Raw genomic sequence first — 16,867 nt, 5'->3', positions numbered from 1 at the left:
ATTTTATATTTTCCAAGAACTTAAAGGGATATGATACATTGAAGTAATTCTTGAACTATGATTTTGATTAGCTTAAATTTCATTCTTGGAATCCCTAAGTAGGAGATAGGAATGGAAAGGCTGAGTTTTGTAGTAGTCTCAGAATAGTGGATTTTGATTTCAGGTACACCGAGACTATGATGTGGGTTTGCTTTAGTGTCATAGTGGAAATGAGATTCTGTTTCTGGGGTGTCGGCTATGATGGAAGTACCTTATTTCAAATTGTGCCTGTAACAGTATTTGGATTTAGCTTTTGAGTATCCAGTTGACTCTTGTCCACAAGAGACCCTTACTTTTCACCAAAAATAGGCATTATTTTATTTTATTAGTTTTAAAGATCTTCTTTATTTATTTTGACAGAGAAATCACAAGTAGGCAGAGAGGCAGGCAGTGGGGGGGAAGCGAGCTCCCCCGCTGAGCAGAAAGCCAGATGTGGGGCTCCATCCCAGGACCTGAGATCATGACCTGAACCAAAGGCAGAGGCTAAACTCGCTGAGCCCCCCAGCCACCCCGGCTTTCTTTATTTTAGCAACTACTGAGTGCCTCCAGAATGCTAGCCATTGTGCTAAGCACTGGAGGTACTCTGAACAAATAAACAAGATCCTGCCATCATGTACATGGATGGGTTCTGGAGAAGAAGCCAGATGATAAACAAACATGTAATTACTAACTGGTAAAGGTCCAGATGGGAAAGTACAGAATATGATGACTGGGGGACTAATTTAAATTGGATGTATGATGGGGCGCCTGGGTGGCTCAGTGGTTTGGGCTGCTGCCTTTGGCTCGGGCTGCTGCCTTTGGCTCGGGTCATGATCTCAGGGTCCTGGGATCGAGCCCCGCATCGGGCTCCCTGCTCTGCGGGAAGCCTGCTTCCCTCTCTCTCTCTCTCTCTCTGCCTGCCTCTCTGCCTACTTGTGATCTCCGTCTTTCAAATAAATAAATAAAATCTTTAAAAAAAAATAAATAAATTGGATGTATGATGGAGATGAAAGGTGGTCTTAAAGAAGTGCCGTTTAAGTTAAGACCTAGAGGATGAGTAGAAATTTATGTGGAGGTGGTATGTGGGTCTAAGGAAGAGCTGATTAAGGCAGAAGGAACAGCAAGTGAGGAAGACCTGAAGCATTCACACTTGACTGACATAACTACTCTTGAGCCACTTGCAAGAAAGGTGTGAGGTGGATTGGAGAGGAATTAGGCAGGACTTTGTAAATTATGGTAAGGATTTCTATTTAGGTGCAATTGGAGTTGATCAAGTTTGAATTTTAAAAATATAATTAGCTTTTTTTTTGGTGGAGAATGGGTTTATCTGAGAAGGGGAAGAGAAGAAGTAGGGTGTTGCTTAGCTTATGGCAGTATTTAGTCTATGTGGGAGTTAATGTTCTCTACTAGTGTAGTAGCATGGGAGGGAAGTGTGGGCGGTTCTGAGATAAACTTTGGAGTAGGAGCATCCATGTTGATGAATTTGATCATAGGCTTTGGAATCAGATAAGAATCCTATTTTTATATTTAGTGGGTTTATTATAGTTGAAGGGGTACAACCTTAAAGCTTTGGAATGAAAGTGTTAATAATGGAGTGCCAAACATTACTGAAGGATGGGGTCCTACTTTCCAAAAAGAAGAATTACTTACAAAATAATTTCTGTGTGTGAATTGTTTATATTACTATTTTAATGGATTTAGTTTCTGATAAAACGGTATATTAGGAGGGGCACCTGGGTGGCTCAGTGGGTTAAAGCCTCTGCCTTTGGCCCAGGTCATGATCCTAGAGTCCTGGGATAGAGCCCAGAGCCTTGCATTGGGCTCTCCGCTCAGCAGGGAGCCTGCTTCCTCCTCTTTCTGCCTGCTTCTCTGCCTACTTGTGATCTCTGTCAAATAAATAAATAAAATCTTTAAAAAACAAAACAAAAAAACCCCAGTATATTAGGAATTTGAAGGGTTGAAAATGTCTGTTATTAGCTACCTTTGAGAGAGCAGAAGCTTAAAGTATGTACTTTCTGGTTAACTGGAAGAGTAACATCTTTTATTTATTTAATTTTTAATTTTCAATTTTTTTTTTAAGATTTTATTTATTTACTTGACAGAGATCACAAGCAGCCAGAGAGGCAGGCAGAGAGAGAGGAGGAAGCAGGCTCCTTGCTGAACAGAGAGCCCGATGTGGGGCTTGATCCCAGGACCCCAAGATCATGACCTGAGCCGAAGGCAGCGGCTTAACTCACTGAGCCACCCAGGCGCCCCTAATTTTCAATTTTTTAAAAAAGATTTTACCCATTTATTTGATAGAGATCACAAGTTGGCAGAGAGGCAGGCAGAGAGAGGGGGAGGCAGGCTTCCCACAGAGCAGAGAGCCCGATGCGGGCTTGATCCCAGGACTCTGGGATCATGTCCTGAGCCGAAGACAGAGGCTTTAACCCACTGGGAGATTAACATCTGATACCTAACTTGTGCAAGAAAAGTATTCCTGTGAAGTAAATATTTTTACATGCTGTGTAGAGCTAAGTACAGCAGTAGGTTTTGAGTTTTTTGGATTCAAAGAAAAGGAAAGTTGATTTATTTATTTTATTTTTTTAAAAGATTTTTAAAATTTATCTGACAGATCACAAGTAGGCAGAGAGGCAGAGAGAGAGAGAAGGGGAAGCAGGCTTCCTGCTGAGCAGAGAGCCCGATGTGGGACTCTATCCCAGGACCCTGGGATCATGACCTGAGCTGAAGGCAGAGGCTTAACCCACTGAGCCACCCAGGTGCCCTGGAAAGTTGATTTATTGACTAAAGTTTGGATTGCTTACACCATTTTCTTTCATATGTCTAATTGTAGAAGTTCTGAAAGTAGTTCCTTAGAATTATTTAAGAGCTAAAATATAATCTAGAATGCAAAATTGGTAAAATGATAATCGACAGGAACTTTGTCATTAGGTTCTTAATTAGATTTTCTTTTTTTTTTTTTTTTTTTTTAATTTTATTTATTTGTCAGAGAGAGAGTGAGTGAGAGCGAGCACAGGCAGACAGAGTGGAAGGAAGAGTCAGAGGGAGAAGCAGGCTCCCTGCGGAGCAAGGAGCCCGATGTGGGACTCGATCCCAGGACGCTGGGATCATGACCTGAGCCAAAGGCAGCTGCTTAACCAACTGAGCCACCCAGGCGTCCCAAGATTTTCTAAATTAAAACATTTTTTTCTTGACTTAGTTGTTGTAACAGTAAAAAACATTAAAGTGCTGAAGTTTCTTGTCCTTCTCATTTTTGCTGTTTGTTGTGTATCCTTGTGTACCTTTTTCCAGACTTCTACAACTATATATGGTGGTGGGTGGGTATGTTTAAACAAACAGGAACATACTATATTTTGTAAATTTTCTTTACATATATTTTAGACTTCTTTCAGAGTCAGTAAATATGAACCTGTCTTCTTAAATGTAATATTCTTTATTATGGTTGTAACCCCCCCCACAGGTTATTTCTAACTTTTGTAATTACAGGTTGTTAATTGAACAGTAGTCTTTTATACTTGGGTTTACTTGTTAATATTTTTCTTTCTTTCTTTTTTTTTTTTTTAAGATTTTATTTATTTATTTGATAGAGATCACAAGTAGGCAGAGAGAGAGAGAGAGAGAGAGAAAAGCAGGCTTCCTGCGGAGCAGAGAGCCCAATGCGGGGCTTGATCCCAGGACCCTGAGATCATGACCTGAGCGGAAGGCAGCAGCCCAAACCACTGAGCCACCCAGGCGCCCCAGTTAATATTTTTATTTCTGTTGGATAGAGCTTGATGTGAATTTGCTAGGGCAGAGAATATATAGTTGACCCTGTACATCATTGTGGGGTTTGAGACGCTGACTTTTGTGCAGTTGGAAACCTGTGTATAGAAACTTTTGATTCCAAAAAACTGAACCACCAGTATCCTGCTGTTGACCAGAAGCCTTACTGACAGTGTAAATGGTCGATTAACACATATTCTGTATATGTATTCTATCCTGTATTCTTTTTTCTTACAAATGTGAAGCTGTGCCTTTTGAGGATCTGTGTTGATTGTAGCTGTTCATAACATCCCATTAGAATGTGCATAAATATTGGGTCAATAGTATCTCTTACCCGTGAAAGGGAGAACAGTGTTATTCTCTGGCCTAAAAAGATTATTTCTGGGGCTTACAGATTACAACAGGGGAGTCTTGAACTTTATTTATTTATTTGTTAAAGATTTTGTTTATTTATTTGACAGAGATCAGGTAGGCAGAGAGGCAGGCAGAGAGAGAAGGGGAAGCAGGCTCCCTGCTGAGTAGAGAGCCTGATGTGGGCCCCGATCCCAGGACCCTGGAATCATGACCTGAGCGGAAGGCGAGGCTTTAACCCACTGAGCCACCCAGGCGCCCCTTGAACTTAATTTAAATTAGCTTCCTGTAATACCAACCTGTATTAGGGAGTGGAGGGAAAGTAATGCCAGTCAGGTAGCAAGTGTCTGTTTTTAACAGCATTGACTTGGAATTGTGTGGCATAGAGAGGAAGTGAAAGTAAAAAGATTCCTGCTGTCTAGAGATAGAACCATTCTAGGTGGAAATATGAGTGATATAAAACAGTGGCAAATAGAATAAGAACAGTCATGGATGGGTTGTTAAGTACAGACTGAAAGTGTCAGTGTGGAGGAGAGTGATGAGGAGTGTCCGTGGGGAGGGGAGTGATGAGGAAAGGCAGGGGTGGGACTTGAACACATAGGATTAAAATACATGGATGAAAGATTTGGGATGGTCTATGTGAATGTATAGAAGTAGGAATAAATCTAATTGGTTTGCTAGGCAGTAGAAAAATAGGTATGTGTGGGATTTGGAGTCCGGTAGTCCTGATTTTGAATCTTGGATGCTTATATTTACCAGTTATTTTTCTGGATGCATTAACTTGGCTTGAATCAGATCTTCATTTATAAAATTGGACAAATAATAGTTCTTCTCTCTGAGTATTTGGGAAAATCAAGCATAGGTTGCTAAGCACATAAGACATATGAAAGGTGTATGAAAGGTGTGGGAGCTTGACCTGATTGGTTGAAAGAGAGGCTTCCTGCCCTAAAGTTTGGATGCAGGCTAGGTACACATTTTTAATGTTGCTGGCGAGTGGGGAGTAGTAGATAAGTTTCTTTATTATCTTGTTCCATGGAAAAATCCTAGTGGAGTAATTCAGCCATTGAAGATTTTTTGATCATATTCTTTTTGTTTTGTTTTGTTTTTTTAAAGATTTTATTTATTTATTTGACAGGGAGAGGTATAGTGAGAGAGGGAACACAGCAGGGGGAGTGGGAGAGGGAGAGGGAGAGGGAGAAGCAGGCCTCCCACTGTGCAGGGAGCTAGATGCCGGCCAGGACCTCGGGATCATGACCTGAGCTGAAGGCAGGCACTTACTGACTGAGCCATGCAGGCACCCCTCAGATTGTATGTTGAGGAGACACAAACTGAATTGAGGGTATTTAGCTTATTATTACTTTTTTAAGGATTTATTATATTTATTAGAATAGCATAGGACTATTTACTTAAATGCTTATGGTGGCCGTCCATGGTGGGGGTGGGGGTTGTGGAATTACAGTTACTGTTTCTTTTCTTTGTCATATTTTTTGTTTTCTGATTTTCTGCAAAGAGCTTATACTAACTGGAAAGCACTGGCCTAGGTTCTAAAATGGGCTCTAATATTTGACTTCATCTTTTGGCCTTTCTTCACATTTAAATATTACGTTTTCTTACGTAAAGCTTTTATTTTTAAAAACCCTTCAGTTTGTGTAATTTGACATATTACCCTCATTCAGTTGTTCTTTGTGAATGAAAGGACTTTTATTCCTCATGGGTAGATGATTTTGATGATGGCGGACTGGATTTTAATGGATAGTTTGGGGAGGTGAAGCAGAACTTTCATGGCAAACTAGTTAGTATATTTTTGTATGAAACTCAGACCAGGGCTTCAGTGGCGCAATAATAATGGCTAGTATTTTATTTTATTATTTATGATGTGCTAGTCTCTCATATAAACCCTTTAAAAGGGGATCAACATAGGCCACCTTGTTGGCTCAGTTAAGTGTTCAACTCTTGATTTCACCTCAGGTCACAATCTCAGGGCTGTGAGCTATAATTTGAACTGAGACAAACTTTTATTTAGTTCTTCAAGATGTTCAGAGCAGTTCTTACTACTGTGTTGGGCTCAGTGCTGGGCATGGAGCCTGCTTAAGATTTTCTTTCCCTTTCCCTCTGCCCCAAACTTGCTCTGAAAAAGTATATGTATATATAGTAGAAGTTGATCAACACATTTAATTTTTATAGGCGGTATATGACGTAGGTGCTGTAATTTCCCCTATTTTGTTTATTTTTATTTTTTTTCCTGGTCTTCATTCATATCCTTGGTTTATTCAACACAGTCCTTTCAGACTGTACAACAAAGTGTAAACACCGCACTACCTAAAATGCTAGAAGTTTATAAGACTCAAAACAAAAAATTTGTAGTATTGACTGTACAATGAAAGCCAGAAAAGCAGTGTTTATGTTGCCAATGTCACCTGCAAGACCCCCATGAAGAATAGGTGGAACAGAGGGGCCTGGGATGACCCTGCACAGCTGGTTCTCAACTTGCTCATCAATTACAGAGAGAAAGGGAGACCTGGGATGTGGGTGTGTGTGCATGAGTACATGTAAAAATAGAACATTTTTGGTAACTAACATGGAGTGTTTAATCCTAGAGGATGGGGCCAGGAGAGCAGGGCCAGGCTAGCAGGAACAGCAGCTGCATTTTCCCGAGACACTTTTTCCTTTTCCTTAGATACTCTGCAGACCAACAAGCAAGGCCATGATTAGGCCACCAGACTAGACCCTGTACCTGCAGGCTGGGACCACACTGCTACCCTGTGTCCCTGCTGGCTTTGCCACTAAATTGATTCTAAGAAGCTGAAAATGTGGGAGCTTTCTAGCCAGAAACTGGAGAGCATCTTTACAGGCTCAACCCCAAACCAGTAACACTCCTGCTGCTGCAACTTTGCTTTCAGAGAGTATATCTCAGTTACTGTCTTCAAAGTTTTCCTGAGTGAGGAATTTGTTTCTTACCAAATGCTCCTTTGACCAGAAAAGTGACCAGACTGAAGTGGGATAAAATAGAAGTTACAGGACACAGAGCTTCCATGGCTCTATTTATTGGGAGGAATTGGAGCTGGAGTGGCTACTGTGGCAGCAGCCAGGGGAGTGACATTGCCCTGTGCACAGTGGGGCTACCCCTCTGGGAACTCAATCTCTCATCCATGGGCATGACTGGCGCCATGTGAGGGGTGGTGGCAGCATTTTCCTTGGAGTGCTGAATTGCCTCGGCTGCGGTGTAGGCCAGGGAGCCAGCACAGTGGTGATAGTGATCTCCTGGCCATTGATTTGTCCTCCATCCTTGTCCTTAAGCACCTTTTCGGTCTCATCTCTATCTTCTGATTCCACATATGCATAGCTTTTAGACAGATAGGGCGGGGGAAAGAAGACAACCTTTTACAGGTATGTCAGTCCTGTTAATTTTCCCAGAGGTGGGGAAAATCTTGATGTGGTCCCTGCTCACATTCCTAGTGAGCCTCCTGATGTACACTTAGACTGGTTTAGGGGAATAAGTCCACTTTTTCCTTTCCTTTCATCTCTTTTGGGTGGTTTGGATTTGGAGTGGGAAAGCCCTTTGTTGTCGTGCCAGTACCCAGAGGTACTGGTTGAGAGCTAGAGTTGCTGCTGGAATTGGAGCTGTAGGACATGCTGGAACTTCCTCAGCAGTTGGACCCAGAAGAGGAGCTTGAGCCACTGCTCAAGCCTGTGCTGGTGCCAGAGATAGGGTTGGACTGCGACCTGGTGCTGCTGCCACCCCTGCAGGAGTTCTTTTTCTTGTGAGTTTTATCCCTGTCGCCATCCTTCTCACTCCATTTCTTGGGGGCCCCTTTCTCTTCAGCATGATCCTTGGACTTCTCATCAGAGTGATCTTTGTGTTTGATAGGAGAGGGAGCCATCTCCCCACCTCTCCTCAGCTGCTAAGGTTGATACCCTAATTTTCCCCATTTTAGAGTTGAGCGGATAGGATTCCAGAGAGATTAAGCAACAGAATTCACACCGCTAGAAAGGCAGAGAAAGGATTTGGACAGATTTATACTGATTCTGCAGTCAACTCTTTTTTTTTTTTTTTTTTTTTTTTTAGATTATTTATTTATTTGACAGAGATCACAAGTAGGCAGAGAGAGGAAGGGAAGCAGGCTCCCTGCTGAGCAGAGAGCCCGATTCGGGACTCGATCCCAGGACCCTGAGATCATGACCCGAGCCGAAGGCAGCGGCCTAACCCACTGAGCCACACAGGTGCCCTGCAGTCAACTCTTGACTGCCAGTGTATTCAAATCCGTAGTCGATGACAAAGTGGAAAAGTAAGGATTTTCTTCAGTGCAATAGGCTTACTGTTACAGAATTTTTTTTTAGAATTTGAGAGTTGCTTTGTAGTGAAAGGATATTGATGTTTTCTTATACAGTATAAAGCGTGGACTTTCCCCATACTTTGCAGGAGTTATACTTTGTTTGAGGCATTGTTTGTTGTATTGTATGATGAAGATGGACATTGCAGTAGTGGCAGTCGATTATTTTGTAAAAGTGGTAACTGTAGGGTGTGTGTGTGAGCCAAAACAGGATGAATACAATTGACTCTTGAATAATTTTGGGGTTATAAGTGACAATTCCCTGTGTAGTTGAAAATTTACATGTAACTTGACTAACCAAAAACTTGCCTGCTAAGAGTGTACTGTTGACTGGCAGCCTTACTGATAACAGAAAAAATTGAATAACACGTTCTGTATATGTATTATATACTATAGTCTTACAATAGGGAAGAGGAAGTATATTTACAGTATGATATCACAAAATACCCATGTTACAAGTAGGCCCTCACAATTCAAACCAGTGTTGAATTTGAACTGAGACCAACTTTTATTTAGCTTTTCAAGAGGTACAAAGCAATTTTTACTACTGTTAAGGCAGATGTAGATTTACCAGACTTCAAGGGAGAATATTACCTAGAGCCACTCTGTACAGTAGAATATACATTGAGAAGGAGGTATTCTGTATCCAATTCTAATAAATTTTAAGAGATAAAAATGATTTGAGTTTTACTTTAGGGCCATTGGGAAGGCCTCACAAAGTGGGTAATCCTGCTGGAGAGTGAGTGAGATATAGAAGGACTGGAGCATTTCAGGTGGCAAAAGTGGTCTGAGCAAAGCAGGAGGATGGGAAGACTAAGTTGTGTTGGTTCACTGTACCTGAGATGCAGGTGGAAAGTATGGTTGGGGTTGGGATAGTAAGGGGCCTTAGGTTCCACAGTTAGGCATTCTCATGGATGGTTTTACTTAGTAGAGAGGTCAAAATCAGAGACTTCTTGTGTACTTTTACAATATGTGGCTTTTAGCTAAGGCTCAGATGCTTGTTATGGTGATGTTGTCCTGTTGGATGTAATGTTTCAGTAAGGTTTGGTGCTTAAATGTTTTTTTTTCCCCTCCCTAGGGCTTGCATTTCTTTTGGTCCTAAGAATCGTTCAATTGGAGCAGCAGCTAAAAGCCAGGTAGAGTTTTGATTTTTCTTTCCTAAAACAACTTATTTTCTCTGCTTTGTCCATCTTTTTCTCTTCGGCAACTATTTCAGTGCCCATTATGTGCCTAATACGACAGTCGCTAGGTGACCAGCTGAGAAACAGACCTGATCCCTAGTTTCCTGTGCTTGAGTGAGAAGCACATAGCTTTTTATAGGTATTAGCTGTATAGCTATTAGCTCATTAGCATAAGCAGGAGCCCCTGGTTGGCTTCCTTGGTTAAGCTTCTGCTCTCAATCTAGCTCAGGTCTTGGTCGCGGTCATTTCGGAAGTTACATGTGCTCCCTTTAGCCAAACATCACTATTAGTATCTTTTTTTTTTTTTAAAGATTTTATTTATTTGACAGAGAGAAATCACAAGTAGTCGGAGAGGCAGGCAGAGAGAGAAAGAGGGAAGCAGGCTCCCTGCTGAGCAGAGAGCCCTATGCGGGACTCAATCCCAGGACCCTGAGATCATGACCTGAGCCGAAGGCAGCGGCTTAACCCACTGAGCCACCCAGGCGCCCCCACTATTAGTATCTTAATGTATAACCTTCTGTACGGGTTTAAATGCTTCCCCCACTCCAAAAGTGAGATCCTACCATACAGATAACTTGTATTCCAACTTTCTAAAACAATGCTACCCACTATATGGATATATTTATTTGCCCAGTCTTCTGTTAATTGATTGTCTAGGCTGTCTCCAGTCTTTTGCTGTTGTAAATAGTATTTGGTCACTATCTTTTTACATTTATCTTTATGTACTTACTGTCTTTTTTTTCCTGCAAAGTTCCTTCTACGAGAATTTCTGAATTGGTATTGCTAAATTGACTCCTGGAAAGTTTGAATCACAAATTATGGTAAAGCTGTAATTTTTAAAAGTTAAAACTCATGTAAATGTTAATGAGAAGTTTAAGAAAAGAAGAATACCTTCGTACAATGTACAGTGACCCATTTTTAATGGAGAATTAGGATAAGCTGGGCTCTAGTGCCATCCTTGCCACTGTGGTCTGAACAAGTCGGTTGTTCCTCACTTCATACGTGAGCAGGCATCATGCAGAAAGGTATAGTGCTAAAGAAAATGAAATTTAGAAGGAAACCTTGGAGTTAAAACACTGCTAGTTTAATCTGAGGCTGTTGAATTTTTTTTCCTCCTAATTTAATTGCTGTTAGTCTTTTTACTCTGATTCTGATGTTCTTTATTTTTAGGTAATTTCCAATGCAAAGAACACAGTCCAGGGATTTAAAAGATTCCATGGCCGAGCATTCTCTGATCCATTTGTGGAAGCAGAAAAATCTAACCTTGCATATGATATTGTGCAGCTGCCTACTGGTTTAACAGGGATAAAGGTAAAGTCTCAAAGTCTAAAGTGCCTTAAAATTAAAATACAGTGTTTTATTATATCAGGTCAATATATCTGTACCATTCGGAGTTCAAGTTGTGAAAATGTTCACAAGTGTTTAGGAGAAGGTTGGGTAGGAAAGACCATTTGGCCTTATTGAATAATCTGGATTTTGATTGGGAGCATAGGATACGTTAAAATGGGTTGGATAGCAGGGTAGTGGTAGTTTGAAGATAACATTGTCATTGCTGCTTGTATTGTTTACTGATAGATCAGTCTTTCTGGTGTGATTTTAGTGAATGACTTCTGGGATGCCATGCATAGAACTTAACACTTCACAGTTACTAACCAGATGTGTGGTCATACTCTTGACAGTAGCACTTAGGTTGGAAAGAGGTGTTTTGGGGAAAATGGAATTTAGCCTTTGCTATCTCTGGGACATCTAGAAGAGTTTGTGAAGCATACAGCGAACTGATCCTACAAAAGAGGCAACTGAGATTAACAAGGGGGGGATTTGGTGCTTGAGATACCGCATTTGGAGAAGTCAGGATTGTGGGACCAGGCTCAAAAGCCAAGAGATGATGAGAATTGTGAGAAAAAAGGTAGTGAGTTGTGCTATTGAGTCCTCAGTTGAATTTAGAAGTGAAGTATTCTGATAACGGGAGAATGATGACTGACTGGGTTTACTGAAGATATCTGTGGCAATGATCTCAGAAGAGTTTGAATGGCTGGTAATGGATACTCTGGAATACAGGAGAAGGAAAAAGGGGAAAAAAAGGAGGTGAGTAGATGGAGGATACTTATAGGCAGGAAAGAAATGGGATTAGGTATTGGCAGGTTTAGTCTAAAGCATTGTAAGAGCCAAAGAAGAAAGAGATGAGGGAGAAGATCTGGGGAACAAGTAGATCCGAGTACAAAAGTGGAGGAATAGACTAAGAATTAAGCAGATAGCAGGGAAGAAGAGGCTCATGGTGAGGGGTGCTTTACCATCTTTATCATACAATAAAGTAAGGGACTACTAGATTCTGAATCAGAATAAATTAGGATTGGGCTCAGAAGTGAAGAGTTTAAGAGAAGGTGGTGTTCAGGTTCATTTGGAGCAGCTGCTGAGAGAAGAGAGTTATGTTTTCAGGTGTGGATTATATTTGGGGACTATAGGCATGTGGGATGGGGCTTGTCTGAGCCAGACTTTGAGCATTTAAAGTTTATAGCCCTTCTCCAAATTGCATACTTTTATGCAAGGTAGGATATCTTGAAGCTTTTTTTTATTTATCCTCTAAATGAAGTATTTATTGGGTCAGGTTTGTTCTAAGTCTTGGGCCTACAGCAGTAAACAAAGTGACAAAAACTGTGACCTCAGGCTAGACTGGATCCTAATTTTGGAAATGATCCTAAAGTCAACACGGTAAACAAAGTAAAACCCACCTAGTATACGAGGTGGCAGAGTGTCCACCACCAGACCTGTTTATGGAGGTGCAGTGTGGGCCATGGTGAGCACTACAAGTTTGTTTCTGCACAAGAGATCTCAGTTTTTGTTGGTGGTCACAGCATGCTGTTTACATAATGGTTCTTATCTTCAGGTATTGGTGTTTGATAAACATGTTAAAAAAATGCTAAAAGTGACCTTCAAGTTGTTTTTGTTTCCCAGACTAGTGCTCTTCAGTTCTTTCTTGAGATACTGTTCCATTGATGATGTGTTAGACATGCACATTTTAGGCTTTTAGATCATGTAAAACTCGAATAAGTTTAGATCCTTTTGGTTTATTGCAGGTGAAATATATGGAGGAAGAGCGAAATTTTACTACAGAGCAAGTGACTGCTATGCTTTTGTCCAAACTGAAGGAGACTGCAGAAAGTGTTCTTAAGAAGCCTGTTGTGGACTGTGTTGTTTCGGTGAGTTTGATCCCTGTGTTTTACTGGGGACTTAAGAAGTAGAGACAAGGGCGCCTGGGTGGCTCAGTGGGTTAAGCCACTGCCTTCGGCTCAGGTCATGGTCTCAGGGTCCTGGGATCGAGTCCCTCATCGGGCTCTCTGCTCAGCAGGGAACCTGCTTCCTCCTCTCTCTCTCTGCCTGCCTCTCTGCCTACTTGTGATCTCTCTCTGTCAAATAAATAAATAAAATCTTTAAAAAAAAAAAAAAAGTAGAGACAAGAATGTTGTCAGTTGCAAATAAAATTGCTTTTTGCCTTCGATTATAGAGATTATTTTAATAATTCATCAAACTAGTCTTCCATTTTTTTGAGTATTCTTTTCTGCCCCCTAGTTTTTACTCAGCTCTTCTGTGTTTTTTTCCCTGTTTTGAAGGCTTACCTCAAAACCCACTGCCCCTGGATTCCTTTTAATACCTTGCCTAGTGCCTGGCATGTGATAGCCACTTGTTTGTTGAATTAGTTGGATATCCACAATTAGAAACGTTTTCTTCATTTCATTGTCTGTATTTTTGCTTGTCCTGTGTTTAGAACTAAAGGCAGGGCAGCAGTAGACAAATCTTGTCTTTTCCATATTCCTCCCCCCTTTTTTTTTAAAAAAGATTTTATTTATTTATTTGTTAGGGGGAGAGAGAGCACGCGAGCGAGCACGAGCACAGGCAGACAAAGTGGTAGGCAGAGGCAGAGGGAGAAGCAGGCTCCCCGCTGAGCAAGGAGCCTGATGTGGGACTTGATCCCAGGATGCTGGGATCATGACCTGAGCCAAAGGCAGCCGCTTAACCAACTGAGTCACCCAGGTATCCCATTCCATATCCCTTTTAAGATGAAAGCCTGACTTTATGGTTTTATGCTGGTAGGACAATGGCATCTTTAGGAACTGTTGAAATTTGGGTGGATTTATTAGCTTTGCAGTGGAATCTCCTGTTCTGCAGTTGTTAATATTAATATCTTAGTTCCTTGGTCTTTTTTTGTCTTTGTATTGGTGTATTCATTGGCAAAGCAAGGGCTGTTAGGTGACTTTTTTACCCTGCAGTCTGTTGTCAGGTAGATTTCCTTTGTTCTTGGTTATCTAGTAAAGTAGAACTGACATTTGTTAGGAAGAATTTGGATTATGGTTGTGTGCTATATTCTGGGGATGCAAAGAATAAAAAGGTGCTACTTTTCGTAAGAGCTCATATTTAATGCAGGCTTTGTGTTTCTTAGATGCACTTCTTTCTTTCCCTAACTATTATATTTTTAACCTAGTGCCCTAACTTTGATTCTCAGTTATGCTCAGTATAGAAGTGAAACTCATGTACAATGGCAGAATGCCCAAGTGGGTTTTCCAGCATTTGAGATCAAGTCAAAAGGTGATGTATTAAGTCATGTGTTAGGGGTCCTCATGACTATACTGAATTTCAGTGACTTTTTGGGGAGAATTTGTAGAACTCAACATATTGCTATACCTATGGCTAAGATTTATTACGGTGAGAAGATACAAAGCAGAATCAACAAAGGGAAAGGTACAGGGGCAGTTTCTGGAGGAAACCAGGCACAAACTTCTAAAAATCCCCTTCCAGGAGAGTCGTACTGGATGCACTTAATTCTTCTAGTAATACCTGACAAGTTCTGCCTGAGCCTAGGAGTCCAGGGTTTCTAACTGGAGGTCAGTCATTTAGGTACCTTGTGCCTAACCCAAACCAAAATTCTAGACTTCCAGAAGGAAAGTAGCTATGTAGCACAAATTATGTTGTACAAAAGTTTAAGTGTAGTAAGCCTCTCTTGTCTTTTAGGGGAAAATTTTCTTTCTGTTTAGTGACCTGTTTATCATTTAAGTTCCTCAGTGCTGGAAAAGAGCTAACCTTTTCATCAGGCCTCCCTAAGGATAGCTGCCTCTGGCCTCTATGTAAACTCTGCTACACATTGACTACCCTAGCTCTTGGCTGTTATGGTATGTCTCATTGCTATACAAATAGAGCTTGGGGGTATTTTGCTTTATTTATGAATTGATCATTGTTAAAACATAAATTTCATTTTTTGCAAAGGTAATAGTAGCCCCAGTGTTCACAAATAAAACGCATGCATGGGAAGCTTCAGCACCCTCTGCTTACCTAGAAGGAAGTTTTTTCTTCCCAGATGTTACTAATTTTATTACTTGGTTACACATCTTTCTAGACATTTTTGTGTATCCAAGTAAATATGATATATATACTTTTTTAGTTTCATTTCTCTTTTGATCAGTTTTAGACACTTTATCTTTTATATCTTAGTGGTAAAGAAGGGCTTTGTTCTTTCCAGTGGCTGCAGAGTATTCCAGTTGATGCATGTACTGAAATCTCTTTAGTCTTTTTTTTTTTTAAAGATTATTTATTTATTTGTCAGAGACACAGCGAGAGAGGGAGCACAAGCAGAGGGAGAGGGAGAAGCAGGCTTCCCGCCGAGCAGGGAGCCTGATGGCAGGGTTCAATCCCAGAACCCTGGGATCATGACCTGAGCCGAAGGCAGATGCTTATGACTGAGCCACCCAGGCGCCCCTCTTTAGCCTATTTTTGTTGGACCTGCGGTTGCTGCTGCTGCTTCTTTTTTTTTTAATTTACATATTTTATTTTATTTTTTTAAAGATTTATTTGAGAGCGTGTGATGTGAGTGGGAGGAGGAGCAGAGGGGAGAGAATCCCGTGGTGGGGGGGCAGACTCCCTGAGTACAGAGCCCAGCATGGGGCTTGAGCACACAAACATGAGTTCATGTCCTGAGCTGAAATAAAGAGTTGTAAGGTAAACTGACTGAGCCACCAAACTGCGCTGCTCCTTTTTTTTTTTTAAATTGTAAAGAATTAAAAAAAAAAAAATTGCTGTTGCTTTGAATAAACTTTAACAGGTAAGATTTTGCTTTTTTATGTGATAGTTTATAGGACTTAGTGGTTAAATTCCTAGTAGTACAATGCTAGGACAAAGGGTATGTGTATTTGTGATTCTTGTTACAAGATTTTGTTTGTTTATTTGTCAAAGAGAGAGCACTGGAGTACAGGCAGGGGGAGTGGCAGGCAGAGGGAGTGGCAGGCAGAGGGAGAAGCAAGCTCCCCATTGACCAAGGAGCCCAGTGCGGGACTGAGTCCCAGAAACCTGGGATCATAACCTGACCTTAGCTGAAAGCAGAGGCTTTACCAACTGAGCTGCCCAGGCGTCTAATGTATTTGTAATTTTAACCACAGTTGTTTAATTGCCCTTTAAAGAATTTGTACTCATGCTTCTTCCTGCAGTGTATAAGAGGACTTGTTGGATAACAGCCTCACCATCACCAGCACAGCTTATTGGGGTGTTAGCTAATTCTCTAATAGGTGAATAATGAATGCTATGAAAGTGTATGTCATTTTAATGTTTCATTCTTTAGGTGAAGTTGAAAACATTTTAAAATTTAAGAGCCCTTCTGCATTTCTTTCCTGTAAAACATTCCTGTTTGCTCATTTTGAGTTTATGGGTCTACCTTTTGATTGGTGGTTCTTCATATATATTAGAGAGATTAGCTCTATCATTTTATGTTACGAGTTCCAAGTATTTATCCCATTTGTTTTTTTTTTTTAAATTTTTATGAGTCAAATATATTAATCTTTATGAAAAACTGTTTATATTTGACATACAGTATAACATTAGTTTCAGGGTACATCCTAGTGATTTGACAAGTTTATACATTATACTGTGTTCACCGCAGTGTAGTTACCATCTGTCTTGTTACATTGCTGTTCAAATATACTAATCTTTTCTCCTCCTCTTTTTCTTCTGTATTTTGTGTTACGTTTACAGAATTTCTTCCTATACTGATGGTAAAGACTTCTTTTCCTTCTGGTACTCATCTTTTTTAAAACTGTTATGTCTTTGATTTGAAATGTATTTTGGTATGAGGTATGCAGTAGGGATGGTACCTAATTTTTTCTCTATGTGGTTATCCATTTGTTCCAACACTACATATTGGATATTCTGACTTTTCCCTACTGGTTTGAAATACTTCCTTGATCA

At 40.6% G+C, this 16,867-nt stretch overlaps 1 protein-coding gene and 1 pseudogene across 2 annotated transcripts in view; one reads left to right on the top strand and one right to left on the bottom strand.

Annotated features, from left to right (window-relative positions):
* Positions 1 to 16,867, top strand: part of HSPA4 (heat shock protein family A (Hsp70) member 4) — a 53,753-nt gene that overhangs the window by 4,005 nt on the left and 32,881 nt on the right. The window contains exons 2-4 of the mRNA XM_082725660.1: positions 9,541 to 9,598; positions 10,814 to 10,954; positions 12,718 to 12,840. Coding sequence (XP_082581786.1) covers positions 9,541 to 9,598; positions 10,814 to 10,954; positions 12,718 to 12,840 — 322 coding nt within the window. The remainder of the gene's footprint in view (positions 1 to 9,540; positions 9,599 to 10,813; positions 10,955 to 12,717; positions 12,841 to 16,867) is intronic.
* On the bottom strand, positions 7,267 to 8,012 carry LOC309862154 (annotated as a pseudogene). The gene has a single exon. The product of its transcript is annotated as an uncharacterized misc_RNA (transcript).

This window comes from Mustela nivalis (genome assembly GCF_964662115.1).
Source record: "Mustela nivalis genome assembly, chromosome: 3".
In the NCBI taxonomy this organism is placed as follows: domain Eukaryota; kingdom Metazoa; phylum Chordata; class Mammalia; order Carnivora; family Mustelidae; genus Mustela; species Mustela nivalis.
Note: the sequence above shows the minus strand (reverse complement) of the source record. Positions and strands in the feature narration are given on the sequence as shown.